This window comes from Excalfactoria chinensis, chromosome 3 (genome assembly GCF_039878825.1).
Source record: "Excalfactoria chinensis isolate bCotChi1 chromosome 3, bCotChi1.hap2, whole genome shotgun sequence".
Lineage (NCBI taxonomy): Eukaryota > Metazoa > Chordata > Aves > Galliformes > Phasianidae > Excalfactoria > Excalfactoria chinensis.
In genome coordinates, this window is record NC_092827.1 from 72,045,577 (window position 1) to 72,061,211 (window position 15,635).

General features: G+C 36.1%; 1 protein-coding gene across 3 annotated transcripts in view; it reads right to left on the reverse strand.

The window, feature by feature from the left end:
* AKT3 (AKT serine/threonine kinase 3) overlaps nucleotides 1–15,635 on the reverse strand; it is a 133,816-nt gene that overhangs the window by 20,456 nt on the left and 97,725 nt on the right. For all 3 annotated transcript variants that reach the window (XM_072333847.1, XM_072333846.1, XM_072333848.1), the window contains exons 8-10: nucleotides 14,322–14,390; nucleotides 6,431–6,553; nucleotides 5,309–5,437 (exon numbers count right to left, since the gene is read on the reverse strand). In XM_072333847.1, coding sequence (XP_072189948.1) covers nucleotides 5,309–5,437; nucleotides 6,431–6,553; nucleotides 14,322–14,390 — 321 coding nt within the window. The remainder of the gene's footprint in view (nucleotides 1–5,308; nucleotides 5,438–6,430; nucleotides 6,554–14,321; nucleotides 14,391–15,635) is intronic.

A 15,635-nucleotide genomic window follows, 5' to 3' on the forward strand; every position in this document is an offset into this window, starting at 1 on the left:
TCAGAAGCACACGCCAACACTGAACCACATTTCCACAGGTAAAATACATTCTATTGTGTCTCTAATAAGAAGCACATTATGCACGAAGTATCTTGGTAAACAGAGAGTAAATAAACTTGAACTATCATTTTGAAGCCAAAACAAAATTAGTGGAGCAGAAAACAACAACATAACTACAGTGTTTTGGTACAAAGCGAACTAAACGTATTTTAAGGAAAATGAGTACTGGTAATGAGAAGTTGAGAGTTTGGGTAAAAGCTCAAGACCAAAAGCACAGTGTTCACACCGCTATGAAGCAGTGTCTCATGCTATAGTCAAAAACAAACATCAAAATAAAAAATATTTATGGCTTCACTGTCAGTAGAGAATAGCAACTAAAATATTTATCAAATACTGTTTAATTTATGGACTAAAATACATCTTATCAATAGAATTTTTTTTAGAGGAGCCTCCTTTCTGCAAGATGGGTATTTTCATTAAAACCCCATTAAACTAATGCGAGGCAATAAACAAATCTTCAGCCCTCATGCTGGTGGTAGGTCCTCATGTGATCCACACAGGAAACAACCATTTTTTAATTGTTTTTGATTATATCTTCTGTGCTTTCTCAGCTTTATATCTGTCTGTATGATCAAGAGGTAATTCTACCCATTACAAATTAGCTCTAGTTGTACAGCTATCCCCAAGAAAATGATTACGTGCTTACATACATACAACACTACAAATACATGACGTTACAGAACAACTCTTCCAACAGCACTCTCTTGAGTATGGCAAACAGTGGATTTGAATACACTGTTTTAAAAATCAGACAGAACATAATTTCTACCTTTTCAAGACTCCAGCTGATAAAACATTATGTTCTGTCCTTAGACAAAACAGCCCAGTACAATACACCTTCCTAAATTTACACTGAACACTCATAGGCTTTTTCTTTCTACCACAAATTTTGAGGGTGCTGTGGGGTGTTTTTTTTTGCCATTCTGGTTGGGGGGGGGGTGGATGGCGGGTGCTCTATTTTGTTCATTCTAACTTGGCGATCAAAGAATTTTTATTTTTACACTATTGCAGAAGTGCATTTTTCTAGGTTTCCAAAACCACCTTATTCAACCTTCCCCATCTGTCACCATCTGCTTCTTTTTAGCATGTACTTTTTGTGTGATCACATAAGCATGTGAAAAATAACTAACATTCAGATGATTGTCTGCTGGTACATTTGAGGACTGGGCATAATAAAAGTGAACTGCCAAAACGTACTTAACACTTCTAATTTTGTTGGGTCTTGCATGTAAGCTACATTTGATTTTCAAACTGTTTTACAGTTGGAAAGTTGATCAGGTACTCTAACAGTAAAACTGAGACTACATAATTAGCTCAGCACTAAAAAGATTATATTCAAAGACAGGAACAAAACCCAGAAATATATCCACACGAGTTCACACATCCATCTTGACTGAGTCTGTCTGCACAACGTTGCCTGAGGCATAGGATAAGATGCTACAAGATGCCTGCTTCTGGACAGTCACAGCCTGTGTCTTCACTCTGCACTGCCAGAGGACAGGGAATAAAGGGCTCCCATAATTACAAGCATATACGAAACCTTAACCAAATGCTGGAGGAGCAAAGAAACTAAAACAAGAGTAGAAATGCATGGAAATGCAGTCCATTCTTTCCAACTCAGCAGATACTGCTTCTAGGTGCAAACTGATTGGAAATCGCTATTGAGGTACAAGAGTCAGAGGGTGGAGGTATCTATTTCCAGAGTTCTATCACACTTCAGCACACCATCCACTTCTGCTTGCAAATGTCTTTCTTAATCAAGCTTTAATACAAAAAGAACCCAAAAAAAGTATGAAACCAAAGAAACAAACGTACCTCCCAGCCTCCAAATCTACACTGACTTCATTCTACAAAAATTCCATACGTGAATTTTTTTTGTATTGTTAGAGACTGCACTACAGGCTTCAGGTCTTAAAATACAGCTGAACTAATATGGACAACTTGGTGTACTGTCTCTGTCCCCTCTTGAAAAGAGAATCAAGAGAAGTGAAGAAAATAAAAAAGAATCCTGATAGCAACTGAAATCATCCCCTCCCTCAGATAAACCCGAAAAGCCACCAACCAGACAGCTGTTCACCAGAAGTAACCAAAGACAAATGAGAATTTGCTCTCTAGAGCACGATGGAAGACAAAGGACAAAATAAAGCCTCTTTTTCACTGTTTCTCCTAGCAGCATTGTTCCAACTCTCACAGTTCCTACCGTTCTTACAGCCTTGTGAATGCAGTTGTCATCTAGCAACATCTTAACAGCTGTTTTACCTTAACATATGCCTCTTCCCACAAATTCTCTTCTTCCCTATTTATTTGCACTATCCAATAGTTCCAGACCTGAAAAACAATGGCACATACCTACCATTTATATAAAAGCTGTATAGAATTTCAACAAGCAAACCACTTAGATGCCTCAATTATCTTCAAATTCAAATAAAATGTAAAGGAAAAGGAGAGAAATAGGCACAAGCCATAGCAAAAATAATTCCATCTTTCAGTACCTTTATGTTCCTAAACCAAAAGCTCTGCATCCAGCTCCTCTCCATATTAATTCAACCATCAATTTCTACTTCCTTTCATCTCTGCAAAACATTTCATTACTTTCTATTACAGGAAAATTAACAAAATAACGTAAATGTCTTTTGTTCAGCACAGGTTTGCCTTCCTACCCACATCCACACTTTTTATCCATATGGAAAACCTCTCATCTGTAAGTTGTGTTCTCTGGAACCTTAATCTAACTGGAAAATAAAATCAGACTCATTTTCTGAATTCCTTTGATCTCCCATTAACCTTTCTCATTACTCTCATCTTTACGCTATTGAGATATACCTCTCAATCAATTTCAAAAGTAAAGAAAAGGCGTCTCTGACAATATTAACTACACAACTTCATTTTTGCTTTTGCACAGCATGCGCACCCAGAGGACCCGGCCCTCTTGTTCCATCAAACTCTCTGCAAACAAGCACATTCATGCTTTTCCCCATGCCTGAAGGAGGAATATTCCTCAGTAACATTATTACTACTACTTCTATCTGCATTAAAGTCTGCCTTTAAAACACTGCTCTCCTATGATGCGTGCAAATTATTAAAACACTGATCTTCATCCTACTCTTACACATTGTTTCCTAGACATTCCCTCTGTGCCTATATCCATTAGATTCAATTCATATCAGACAAGTATGTGGCAGATCACCATATTCTCACTCCAAAAATTCATTAGCCTACCTCTGGCAAATATCCTGAGCCAATATAAGCAAGCACTGTAAGAATGAAATAAATGCACAGCTGCACAGGTGTACAGCCAAATGTATAGCTGCCTCTACTACAGCATTTTGCAATCTATATGCACTACAACATCGCAGAAAAATTCAAGTTCAGTTCCTGTAGCACATCTGAAAAGTTTCTTGCTGTGACAAATTAGAGTGATCTGAATGGTGCCAGCAGAAAAAAAGGGGTCAAACAAGCATTGCATAACATATAGCATAACATTTCTTTCATCTGCACTGGTAAGTTATAAAACATGCAAATCAACCTCATGCCTATCAACAAAGTTATGAATCCATTCTGGTTTTATTTGTTGTCATACAGCATAAGTGGCTGTAAACTGCATAAGTGATAGTGCAGTGGCCTTGCTGTAATATTATTAAATAAAAGACTACTCTTAAAGGAATGCCATCTTACAAGGACTTGAACTGAAATGTAGAGTCTGAACAGTGTAATGTCACAGAAGAAATTATCCTCATAAATAAATAATCTGAGCTAAAGGAAATTTTATTTCTTTGCCCAAGCACCATCATTTCTCACATATTCTGCCAAAGAAAGTAAATTATAGAGGTGTGTATCTTTATTAGTATGTGTCTGACCCCTGACAGTGAGCTGCAAACTATCAAAATCCAAACTGCTCTTAAATATCTTACAGGTGTATTTACAAGTACAAACGCTTTCCCAGTTTTCTCTTTTTCTTCATTAAGCATGTGATACTGTTCAGAAAAGCAATGGTAAAACAACTAAAGTCCAGCTGTAACATTAAGTTCTCATGATCTGCAATTAGCCAGAAGTATGCAAGTCTTTGCCATCTAGTAATGATTTCCATGATCTGAACTACGGGAAGTGAATTTTCCATGTTCATTCCCTGTCACACACACATGAAAATACTGTAGCACCCCGTTTCCCTGTATCAGTCCCAGGTATGAAAACAGACAAATGGTTCCATGTGATCAAACACTACTGTAACAGCAGAGAATACCGAAGGAAAGGCTGGGTGTTTTTTCCTAATAGCATTCATTTACTGCTAACACTATCCTTTTAAATTAGAACTTGTATATAAAGGCCTTGCTATCTCAGTAACTTGAATTTTGTCTAGGTTCCTTGCCCTAAAGCCTTTATTTCTGAGGTAAAAGGGAATGAGTTCTGTGCTTGTCAGGGTTAATGCGAGGTCATTTTCACTCCCAAGAAGTTTGTACAGCATAGGTCCCTCTCTCTCTCTCTCTCTCTCTTTCTCCATAAGAATCAATGGCAGAGCATTGATATTGGAGCAGATCATTTGACTGACTTGAGTTTACACACTAGATTCCACACTGGCTAAATCAGAGTTGAGAAGGGAACCAAAACAACATTCTTATGTCCATCCTTTTGGTAGTTTTTAGAAGTGTAATGTTTTACACTCTGGGCAGTGGCTATCTGTAAAGATAGAGCTGAATATTCAGGGGCGGTATTTCGACACACATTCAGAAAATATCTAGCTCTTGCTGCCTTCCTCAGCCAGTTCTGAGGTTGATACGCTCAACCGCCCAGCAGAAATATCTAAAATTTCAACTCCCTGCATCTGCAGAGTTCAGATAAATCCCAGCTAACTCAGTTCCTCCCTCCTGTCCAGGAAAATTACACCAATTCAGTTACGCAACTCAGTTCAGCAGAATCATATATTCCATGTGACAGGCAGATTGAAGATTATTTCTGAAAAAATTATGGAATGATAAAAGTTTTATCATAGAAAGGCAAACATGAGAAGGAAAAAATACATGTTAAAGGTGTTATTAAATACTAGAAAGCATAGCATCATTACACATACAATCACTAAAAGCAAGAGCAGTAGCATATAGAATTCTTTACTACAACTGCACAGTATTAATCAGGCAGACTGTCAGTTCTTAACCACAATGAGCAGTTGTTCATCATACAAACACTGCAGTCTAAAATTAAATGAAAAACAAACATTTTATACCATGTTACAAGAGTATATTCTAGATCATACCTCAGGTGCCAGGTATTCTGGAGTACCACAGAATGTTTTCATTGTTGCTGCATCTGTGATTCCTTCTTTGCAAAGTCCAAAGTCTGTAATCTTTATATGTCCATCTTTATCCAACATTAGATTTTCTAACTGTGCGTTGGGGGACAAAAACATTCCCTTAGTACTTCTGAACAGGATAGGCTGCTGCATTACATCGATTTTTTAAATTTTAACAAAAAACTGTGACCTATCATTCCTTGACCAGACAATTGCACGTATTTGCAATATGTCGCAGGATTCCATGTTATTAAAACAGATTCTGCTACCAATTCTTCTGCTCCAAGTAAAACTTGCCTACCACAACTTTCCTCTCTTCAGTTTCCACACATGAGAGTCCATGAATGAACTCCACAGCTACACGCAAATAACGTGACTATGTAAAAAATTTGGGCTTTTCACAAAACCAAAATGATCTCATCATAGAAATTTGAGGTTCTTCCCATGTAAGTTTGCAGAAGTTCCCATTGAAAGCAGGATTATTTTCCAAAGAATATGCCTGCATTCTGTCACAGAGTATCTTCAGCACAACTTAAAAGGAGCATCAGGTAACAGAGTGGGTAACAACTGTATACAAAAGCCAATCAAAGACAAACTGTATTCCAGCACTATCTATTTTTCCCAGTACATGAAAGACAAAATAATTTTAAAATTAAGGCTGAAATTCTTCTATTAAGGTATGCTAAACTACTTAACATGTTCTCAAGACATAGATGAACATATTTCTTTGGTGAAATATGCAGAATACCATCACACTTTCCCAATTCCCCATTTCCCGTATTTGGAAACACTTACTATAGGAGATTTGTCTGGAAATATGAACAAAGCATTAAAAGGGGGAAATAAAAAGGATCGGAGGTTTAAATCTCCTTCAACTAGCATCATTAAGGAACGTTTTTCCGATCAATGTACCTACAGATTACTGGTTTCTTCAGCAAACAGAGAACTTCACACTGAACACAGACTTTTTTTCCATTAGCTCTGAATAGTGCAACTTTATAATTACTTTGTGCTTGTCCCAACAGTCTCTGCAAAAACAAAAATTTTGATTACTTTTTTTTTCTTTCTTTTTTTTTTTTTTTTTACCTTGAGATCACGGTACACAATCTTCCCAGAATGCAGATAGTCCAGAGCTGAGACAATTTCTGCACCATAGAAGCGTGTGCGGTCCTCTGAGAACACCCGCTCTCTCGACAAATGGAAAAACAGCTGCGGGGTAAACAGCAGGGACAGGATTGTAATAATTACTGATTTAGTGGGGGAAATTAACACAAACATAAAACACCTCTCATCACCATATTGTGATGATAGATAGTATACTCTCAGTGGACACTCAGCACTCTTAGACAGCAGCTGGCTTATCTTTTCCAGGTTTCCAAAGGGAGAAAGCGAGCTGTTAAATCAGCGTTTTAATCAATATACCAATCTTGTTTAAGGCATTCTGTTTGCTACTCACTTAACCTTCAGTTACCAGAGGAAAGCAAAAAAAAGTATGCAGCAGCAGCATACTGCACTTCTCCCTCCACCTCTTCCACATAGTTTTATTTTAAGCCACTCGGAATCATTAAAACACCGAGAGGTCGACTCCACCTCAACTTTTCAGTAAGTTAGTAACTTCCCTTTGCACTGAAAAGACATCCAGTTTTTGAGCAGTTTGAACAGGTGAACTGGCATTTTACACAAACAGCAAATTCATAATGCTAATGATATTACCGTCATTATAAAAAAGCAAACAGACAGCTGCTTAGGGCTTATAACAAAAAGGAACCTATGCGTTTTCTCTTTTTCTGTTTCTCTTTGCAGAATTTCTTTGGTGTTTATTAATCTTTTTTTCCATACTTCATAATTAACACTAATTTGCAGACAACTCAACAAGTGAAATCTTTCAGAGAAAAATATTAATCATTATGTATCACCAGAAATTTCATCTGCAACGAAAAAGCATGAGGTTTTCTGCAGGGTAAGCAGTGTCTTATCAGATCACCCACAAAACCAAAGCAAGACACATACAGATATCCAGAATTGGGCTATATAATTCAAAGTCATGCTAGATTGATAGTTTTACTTACTATGTTAAGAATGCTTGGGAAACTCTTTAAATAAAGATTAGTTATCTACTATAGGCCAAACAGGTCTTCAAACCATCCTTCAAGTTATGATGGTTTCGAGTTTACCACAAAAGCTAATGATCAACAAAACATAAAGAAAGCATGATTTTATACATTAAATGCAGAGTGTATTTTTTATCGGAAACTGCTCTGAAAGTAATGCCTCCTGCTTTATTATGCTGACTGCTGAGGTCAGAGGTGGATGTTGGAGGTATGGCAGTAGAGACTGACCTTTCCTGCCAATATTCCATTACATTTTGTTGCTGTGTGACAGATGGCAGCAGAGGGGCAGTCTGACAAATTGTCATCTGACATGGAAGTGCGTAGGAAACACAGGTGTGGAATTGAATTACTCCATGCGAAAAAAATTGCAAATATTGACATTCACTGACGCTTGTTGAACATTTATGGAGACCAAACAGTGGATACGAGCACAGAGAGGATGTGGGTGGTGACAGTAACATGAAAGTCAAGCCACATTCTGCTGCACCTCAAAATGAAGAGCATCTTAATCAGCTCATCCGTGTGAATCAGTGGACCACAACCAGAGAACTGTATACTGAGCTGAATATCAGCTTCAATGTATTGGAAACAACTGTGGTAACACTGGAAAATCGCAAAGCTTGCACCAGCTGGGTCCCATGAATGCTCACACAGGAACAGAAAGAAAACTGTGTGTATGTGTTTGTCAGGACCTATTGAACCAATACAAGGCTGAAGGCGACTGCATCATTATCAGTGATGAGATGCTATGTCACCACTCCGAGCTGGAGTCAAAATGGCAGCCAATGGAGTGCTGATAAGAATTCCCCACTGAAGAAAAAGTTAAAGATGCAACCCTTAGCAGGTAAAGTTTTGTGCAGTGTCCTTTGTGATAGGAAAGAGGTGACCCCTCTGCATTTCCTGGATCCTGGACAAACCATCAATTTTGATCACTACACACTGCCTACACTACACTGACCTACCACACTGCCAGTTTTGACTGCACTGCCCCACAATACCCACTGTATAGTCTGGATACGGAGCCTTCTGACTTCCATCCATTTGGGCTGATGAAAGACAGACTGCATGAGCAACATTTTCCTAACCATGATGCCATTATAGCACCCATGAAACAGTGGGTCACCTCTGCTGGTACTGATTTTTGTAAACACAACACGCAGGTTCTTCTTCATTGCTAGTGAAAACGCATAGCTATTGGCGGTGACTATGCTGAAAAATAACGACCGGTTAAAAATCTAGCAATTGTTTTGGATTTGCCAAGGAGACTATGAGTTCCTGGGTAACTTTATTTTAATGGTATATACCACCAGAATTCCTAAGCTCAAGGCAGAATTCTAACCAATGTGTTCAGAACATATTAAAAGCTTCAAATCCCCTTTCACCAGTAACTCAGGAAGCTGACACATGCAATTGATAAGGAAATTAAACGCTTCCCTTACATATTCAAAAACAACAACAAAAAAAAGCAAACAAAATTGGCTTTTTTCAACTTTATCCTGGCTCAAAAAGAACCAATTTTCAAGCAAGAGACAGCTTAAGTAGACTAAAGTCAGCTAGGGTTCTCCTCCTGAGTGAAGAGCCAAGTTACTCTTCCTGAGTTATTTATTCAATGGAACTGCCCAGCTGTTCCCACTGCAACCACAGTACCCTCAGACTGCAGTTAGTACAATATACAAAACCAAAGTCAAAGCTCCCCTGCAGGTGGAGGTGGATCAACCTCTGCTTCCCATGCATATGGCCCATTGGCATAAGCACACAAATGTTCAAAGCAGACTCTTCTGTGAATCAGAGACCGAGGGGAAAACACTTTAAGACACACACATGCAGTCTGACGTCTGCACCCACTAGTTGTGACTAACCATGTGTGAAACAGTAGGAATCTGGGGCCTTACTTTTCTAGCCGGTAGAGTGGGCAGAATGTCTGATGGTAAATATGAACTATTTTGTAAGTAAAACATTAACATTTTAATGTGGTTACTTGTCACAAGCATTTTTCATACTACATTAGCACCTAGAACAGTTATCAAACCATATATGCTAATGTTCTATGAAGAAAGTATATTTAGATATAAAAACGCATGTTAAATGTAAATTCGTACAATGAGGTAAATGTTAAATATGTTACAGCAACTTTGAAAATCATAATAGAAAAATCTAATTCCACGAAGTTACAGCAGCACTTTCAGCTAATCATTTAGTTTACTATTTCAGAATAATCAGGCCACAGGGCTCTACTCACAACTGACATAACGTGAAGTCTGAACTTATTATGTCTGGAAAGGAAAAGAAGAAATCTAATGGCAGGTTACAAAAAAGCTTCCAGCATTTGCACTATTTTTATATTTATTTTTATATTTATTGATTCGCAGTTATTAAACTGGGAGAGAGTCACAATTGCAGTAGAAATAGCTTTGGCACGAAGAAAGCCATTTTGCACATAATTTTATGATAGCATACATAAGGGTGCTATAGTTACAGTGAGGATTGTAGCTATAAACTTCCTGGTATATCTTTATTTAAAAACTGAACAACAACGTTGCCATGGTGGTTTTTTTTTTCCTAATAAGAAATGATAATGGAAAAATCTTTACAAATAATAACTGAAGTCAAATACAAAAGCATACTCAAATGCAGAGTCAAGAATTCCAAATACATGCAAACCCCAACCTTGCATGAATCAATATATTCAACTCCTACATGTTAGTGACCTACTGAGCATGTTGAATGTTCCTGCTATTGCACATCAGGTTTGCTCAGCTCTGCAGTTAAGCATAGCTTATCTATTTATTTATTTATTTTATTTGGTAGAGCAGCAACAACCGGGAAATTTAAAACTATTTGTTTATTGTTTCCGACTATAGAGCACTTCTGAGCAAATTCTATGGCCAGAGAGCTACAGGGCCTCTGCTCTGTACAGTATGAACTTTAGGTCAAGGAAAACTCTCTCTTACGCAGAGTTTAATAATAGAAAACAGGACATAATGCAAGATAAAAATAACAAAGCCTGCAATGATATTCAGTTATTTTTCATTAGACTGTAAATCACCTTTTTCTTCTAGACTGTAATAGCACTTGTTCAATTAGACCAAAACATTTGGTTCTCTCTCACCTAATGAATTTAAGTAAGAGCTGCAGAAAATAAATGCCAACAGATTCAGAATTCTGGTGTAGAGCAATCATCTGAACAAATTTTAGTGTCTAATTTTATTACACAGATAATCACCAATTAAGTTAGTTACAAAGTATAGAATTTTAGATTATGCTGAAAGTGCAAAGCATGAAAGTTAATCAACTTACTAATCAACTGAATCAGTGTATTCTGCAGCGTAATGTGTGTGATAGATTTCACTCCTAAAGCTTTCCATCCTTTAATGCAAAATACCAGGAAAAAAAAATGGGAAACATACACTCTCAAAGTATTCCCCAACACCAGAGCCATTCTTACTATGTTTTTTTTATACCATAGTTTATACAACGGTGCATTCACGGAGCCAGGAGGACATTATAACACACTACTAACATCCTGTAATCACAGGATTCTCAAGATAATATGGGTTATAAAAGAAAAAATAGGTGAATCCATACAAGCAGGAAAAGCATTAATACAACCTTGCATATTTTTTTTTCAAACTGTTGATAAGACAGGAGCAGCAACAAGTGAAGAAAAATGAAGGTCTTGTTAAAGTAGGTGCTTGTCTGTAAGTACTGGTAGTTCTACTTGTCTAAAAATATTTACATTAATATTATGTATTTTCAGTCAAAATCAAGGATATAGTTTATCATACAATACTGCATATAGTTGGTAACTGTGAATTCATAAAATAGACTTGAAAACTGAGTTTGTTCATCTCAACTAAGCCAGATGAACCTTTTCATTAAAATGAAATATCAATGCTTTAGTGCTACTTTAATATAATTCCTTCATGGTAACAAACGTGATGAAGTCAGCATAATGCCAGAAGCAGCATTCAAACACTCTACTATAGCACAATTTATGATCAATAGACATTGTTAAACACTAACAAAAAAGTTAACATTCCAGTCCATAACAAAGACTTCAAGATTGTGTCCCTAAGAAACAGAAGACGTATATAAAAGCTGACAGTATAAAAAAAATGCACTCAATATTTCTGTCTGAATAATCTGCTTAAAAAAAAATCTTCTAATATCTTGCTTTTATAAATATAGCTACAGAAAATACTACTTTAAAAGTGAAGCTCAAAGAAAATTAGGCACATTTATATTTTGTACTTTGTAATAAAAAGCACACATATAGGCCAGTAAAATTGAAGCAGTTACTTTTATTTCATAAAGGCCTTCCTTATTAACTGAGCCCAACTGCTTAGAAGTTAGGCAGGAAACATAAGGCTAAGATAAACTGTTTCCAAATTTAACAGGGTTCTAGGTTTTTAGTTGAAACAGAAATCCTTAGTTAGAATATTTTTAATACAATTTCTTTTCCTCCAAAATGAAATTCAGGGACTCCTTTTACTGCTTTCCTTCCTAATTACAGGAAGAGGAACTGAAGATTCCTAATACTGACTATGCTTTTTTTTTTTTAATAATGAAATAGGGCAGAACTCTGAATTGTGGCATTTCAATCTTGCTTTCACCTGGTCAGAGTCAAGAATACTGACAGAAATTTCAAGAACTCCTTCATTCAGAGGTCTGTTTGGGTAACTCACTCCTGAAAGATACAATCCAAGAAAATTCCCAAGCACTTGACTAAGGCACGATTAATTAAGAAGAGAACTTTAATCTAAAAGGAATTTGAACAGAAACACAACAGAATTTAGTACCGTTCTGGGGAGAAACAAAAGCAATACAGTACTGTTACAGACAATTTCCCACTGGAAAGATATAATTAGAAGTTACATTTTCAACATCTTCAATAGTTAGAAACTACTGAAATACAGAGAGATCAGTAGAGGAAAACAGCAGAAGACAAAAGTCTGTGTGCAGTACAGAAGACAGGCTTCGGAACAGCTAAAATACTAGCTAAACCTAGTATGACTTACTCTGATTTAACAAGGTTATTTTTATAAATACGAAATTCAATTTTTTAGCAGTGACTGAAGTCTAAAATTTACATTGAAATCAGGTAAAACTAAATATTTCTTATTAAAAAGAGTGCTTTTATTATTCCAGATAATAAAAGAGAAGCACTTAATAATAAAGCAAAAGTTCTTCAAGGAAAACTGTCCCAAGTAAAGGGCATTACTTCCCATTATGGTGAAAATCTGTGCTTAGCTTAACTGAAATAGGCAACTATCAGAAAGAACCAGAAACAGTAACAAACAACAGCATCATACCTGGAAAAAAGCAACCCATTCTTGGCAAAGTATATAACAATCATTCAAATCCCAATAAGCAAAAGCAGGTTGTGAGAAAGAAACACATTTGCAGCAGTTGCCACAAAGGCACACCACCCAACACAGAAGGAGATGCAAGATATATGCTTAACCAAAAGAGAGTATTAGAATATATTCAATCATAAGAAAGGAGTCAAAAATGTTCCTGATGGGCTCTCTTCTGCATTCACATAGGACAGAAAGGCCAATTTCAAGAAAGCAAGCATCTAAAGCATACTTTCCAAGTATGAGATTACAAAATGGTCCTGTACAGAGAAGACTCAGAAGAATTAGCTGGTTTAGAAGAGACCATTTTAAAAACTCTTTGTAAACAGCACTTGCTTAATATTTCTGATATAAGTTTAAAGCTAAATAAGCCAGTTGAGTATTCCAAAGAAGGCTGTTACACCACTACCACTAAAGGACATTCTGTGAATAATTCCACTAGCCAAAATTACTTCATTAACTGCATGGCATTAATAAATACAAAGTTAAGCCATTCTCTTGTATCAGACCCCCATACCACCACCATGTTCAATTGGTATAGAGTGACCATACATGAGTTAAAATGAAAATGAGCTTCAGATTAGGCCCAGAAATTACCAGAGCAAGGAATGCAATACAGGCACCCCCATGGTGATCAGGCATGATGATTATGGTGGAGAACAGTTCTATTGTAGCAGAATGCAGCAAAAAGATCATGCAAAATAGGATATCATGTTGCAACAGTTCCTCAATGTCGAAATAGTTTTCTGATCAAAAAAGCATGGGGAAAACACTCAGTCCTTTAATACTACTAGGAAACAAGTAGCATACAAAGTATCAAATTCCCCCTTGTTCACACTACAATGAGGTATAGTCTGAATAGCAATAGATCCTTCAAAAGGCAGATGAAAGCTTTCTTCCTATATTGTAATTATGTTTAATTCCACTTGACTGGTATCGTTCTTTATACTCCATGCTACAGAGAAGAGCTGCAGGACAGCAAAGGCTTACAACACTATAAAAAGTTTTGGACCTATGTTTAAATTTCCAGAGGGCACAGCAAGCAAAGAGGAAGGAAGTAAAGAAAAATGCGAACATCCCATTCTTTCCTCCTAGGTATTTGCAATGGCTATAGCAAAGAAGAGGGCAAATATTTCACATTAGGACAAAAGCAAGACTATTTCAGCTCTTTTTAGTGGTTTATAAACACGCTGTGCCAGAATATGCTATAAGGACTTGAAGAAAGAAAATAAGAAACAAACAATAAAACAAAGGATTTGTGCTTATCTCCCTACCATGAAATCATCTTTCAAAAAATAATAGCCTAATTTTTCAAGAATGGAGAAGTGTATCGTAGTTTTAAAAAAAGGTCAACTCTTTTTTTTTTCCCATAAAATGGTCAAAAAAAAATTGCAAAAAAGACCCAACAATCAGTTCAAAGACAAAAAGCAAGGAAAGAGAGATAAATTATGCCCTTTAAAGCGTAACCCAGTGACAGCACTATTGTCACAAGCACTTTTTTAAACTTACCTCTCCGCCATTAACATACTCCATCACAAAACACAAACGATCCTTTGTCTGGAAGGAATATTTCAAGGACTTGCAAAGAAAACAGCAAAAATAAAACAATTATCAATTTGTATTAACCCGGTTTCTTGCACTTTAACAAAATTTAAGTCTATCTTCTTAACCAGACAATTCTGACTTGGTGAGAACTTTCAGGAAACCTACCTAGAGCTTGAGGTGAGCAAACACAAGACTTTCATGTCTTCACTCATCTCTGCCATATGCCCACTGATATGTACACAACATTGCTTGTTATAATAAAATATTAAATAGCTATTAAAATACATTATTTCTGCTTCATTTCTTACTGCCACGCATAGTACCACCCATGCCTGTACATCGTTTTAATATCTTATAAAGTCATCTTCTACAGTGCTCATGGAGAGCACATATTTCTTTTCTTTCTCCAAAATAAAATCTTTAAGTGATCTTAACTTGCCCTTGCCTTCAATTCCAAAACAAGGAGCCTCTATTTTCACAAAGTACATTTTAAAATTGTAACAAATGTTTTCATCAATTAAGATTTTTAACTTTTCAATGTTGATTTCATCTTGCTGGGAAAAAAAACAATACCAAAGAAAAAAAAAATGATACAGATGCACATCAGGCCTAAAATTAAGAAATATAGAACAAAATCATAAGGCAGCTCACATAACTTAAAATAGTTCCTTAATTAAATCAGAAAGATATAAAGATACACCTGCAGTGACATTTCTGTATGACCTCGGTGGAATTATGCTTACTGCTGCTTATTTTTACACTCTAAGAACTCACTGACTGAATTTCCAAGAATATTTTGGCCAAGGAATGAAAACGAAGTCCTTTGCTTTATAATGTTTTTTATACATGAGAAAGTTTCCATGTTATGCAATTCATTTTTTTTTTAACAGAAAAAAAATATATCTGTTTTTTTCCTTTCTTACAATAACGTAATCTTTTGAAATCAATGAAAAGATTTGCTAATGTGTTCTCTAAGAACAAAACTAATTATTACTTCTACAGAAGGCAGTTGTAAAATTAAAATTATTAATCATAATTCGTAATGCATCTCAAAATTCTCATCTTCTTTTCAGTGTTTTCCAGTAAATCTTAACCAAGTGAAGACAGGCAGTGAAATAGCAGTGTTTAAATTTTGTTGCTTCAAGGGTTGCTTCCACTGAACCAATTGTTATTTCATCATTTTGATGAGATCTCTATAGTTTGAAGTTGATGTTTTCTTTATAAAAATAAATTACAGGGAAAATATGTAAAATTAGTAACTTATAAAAAAAAAAATAA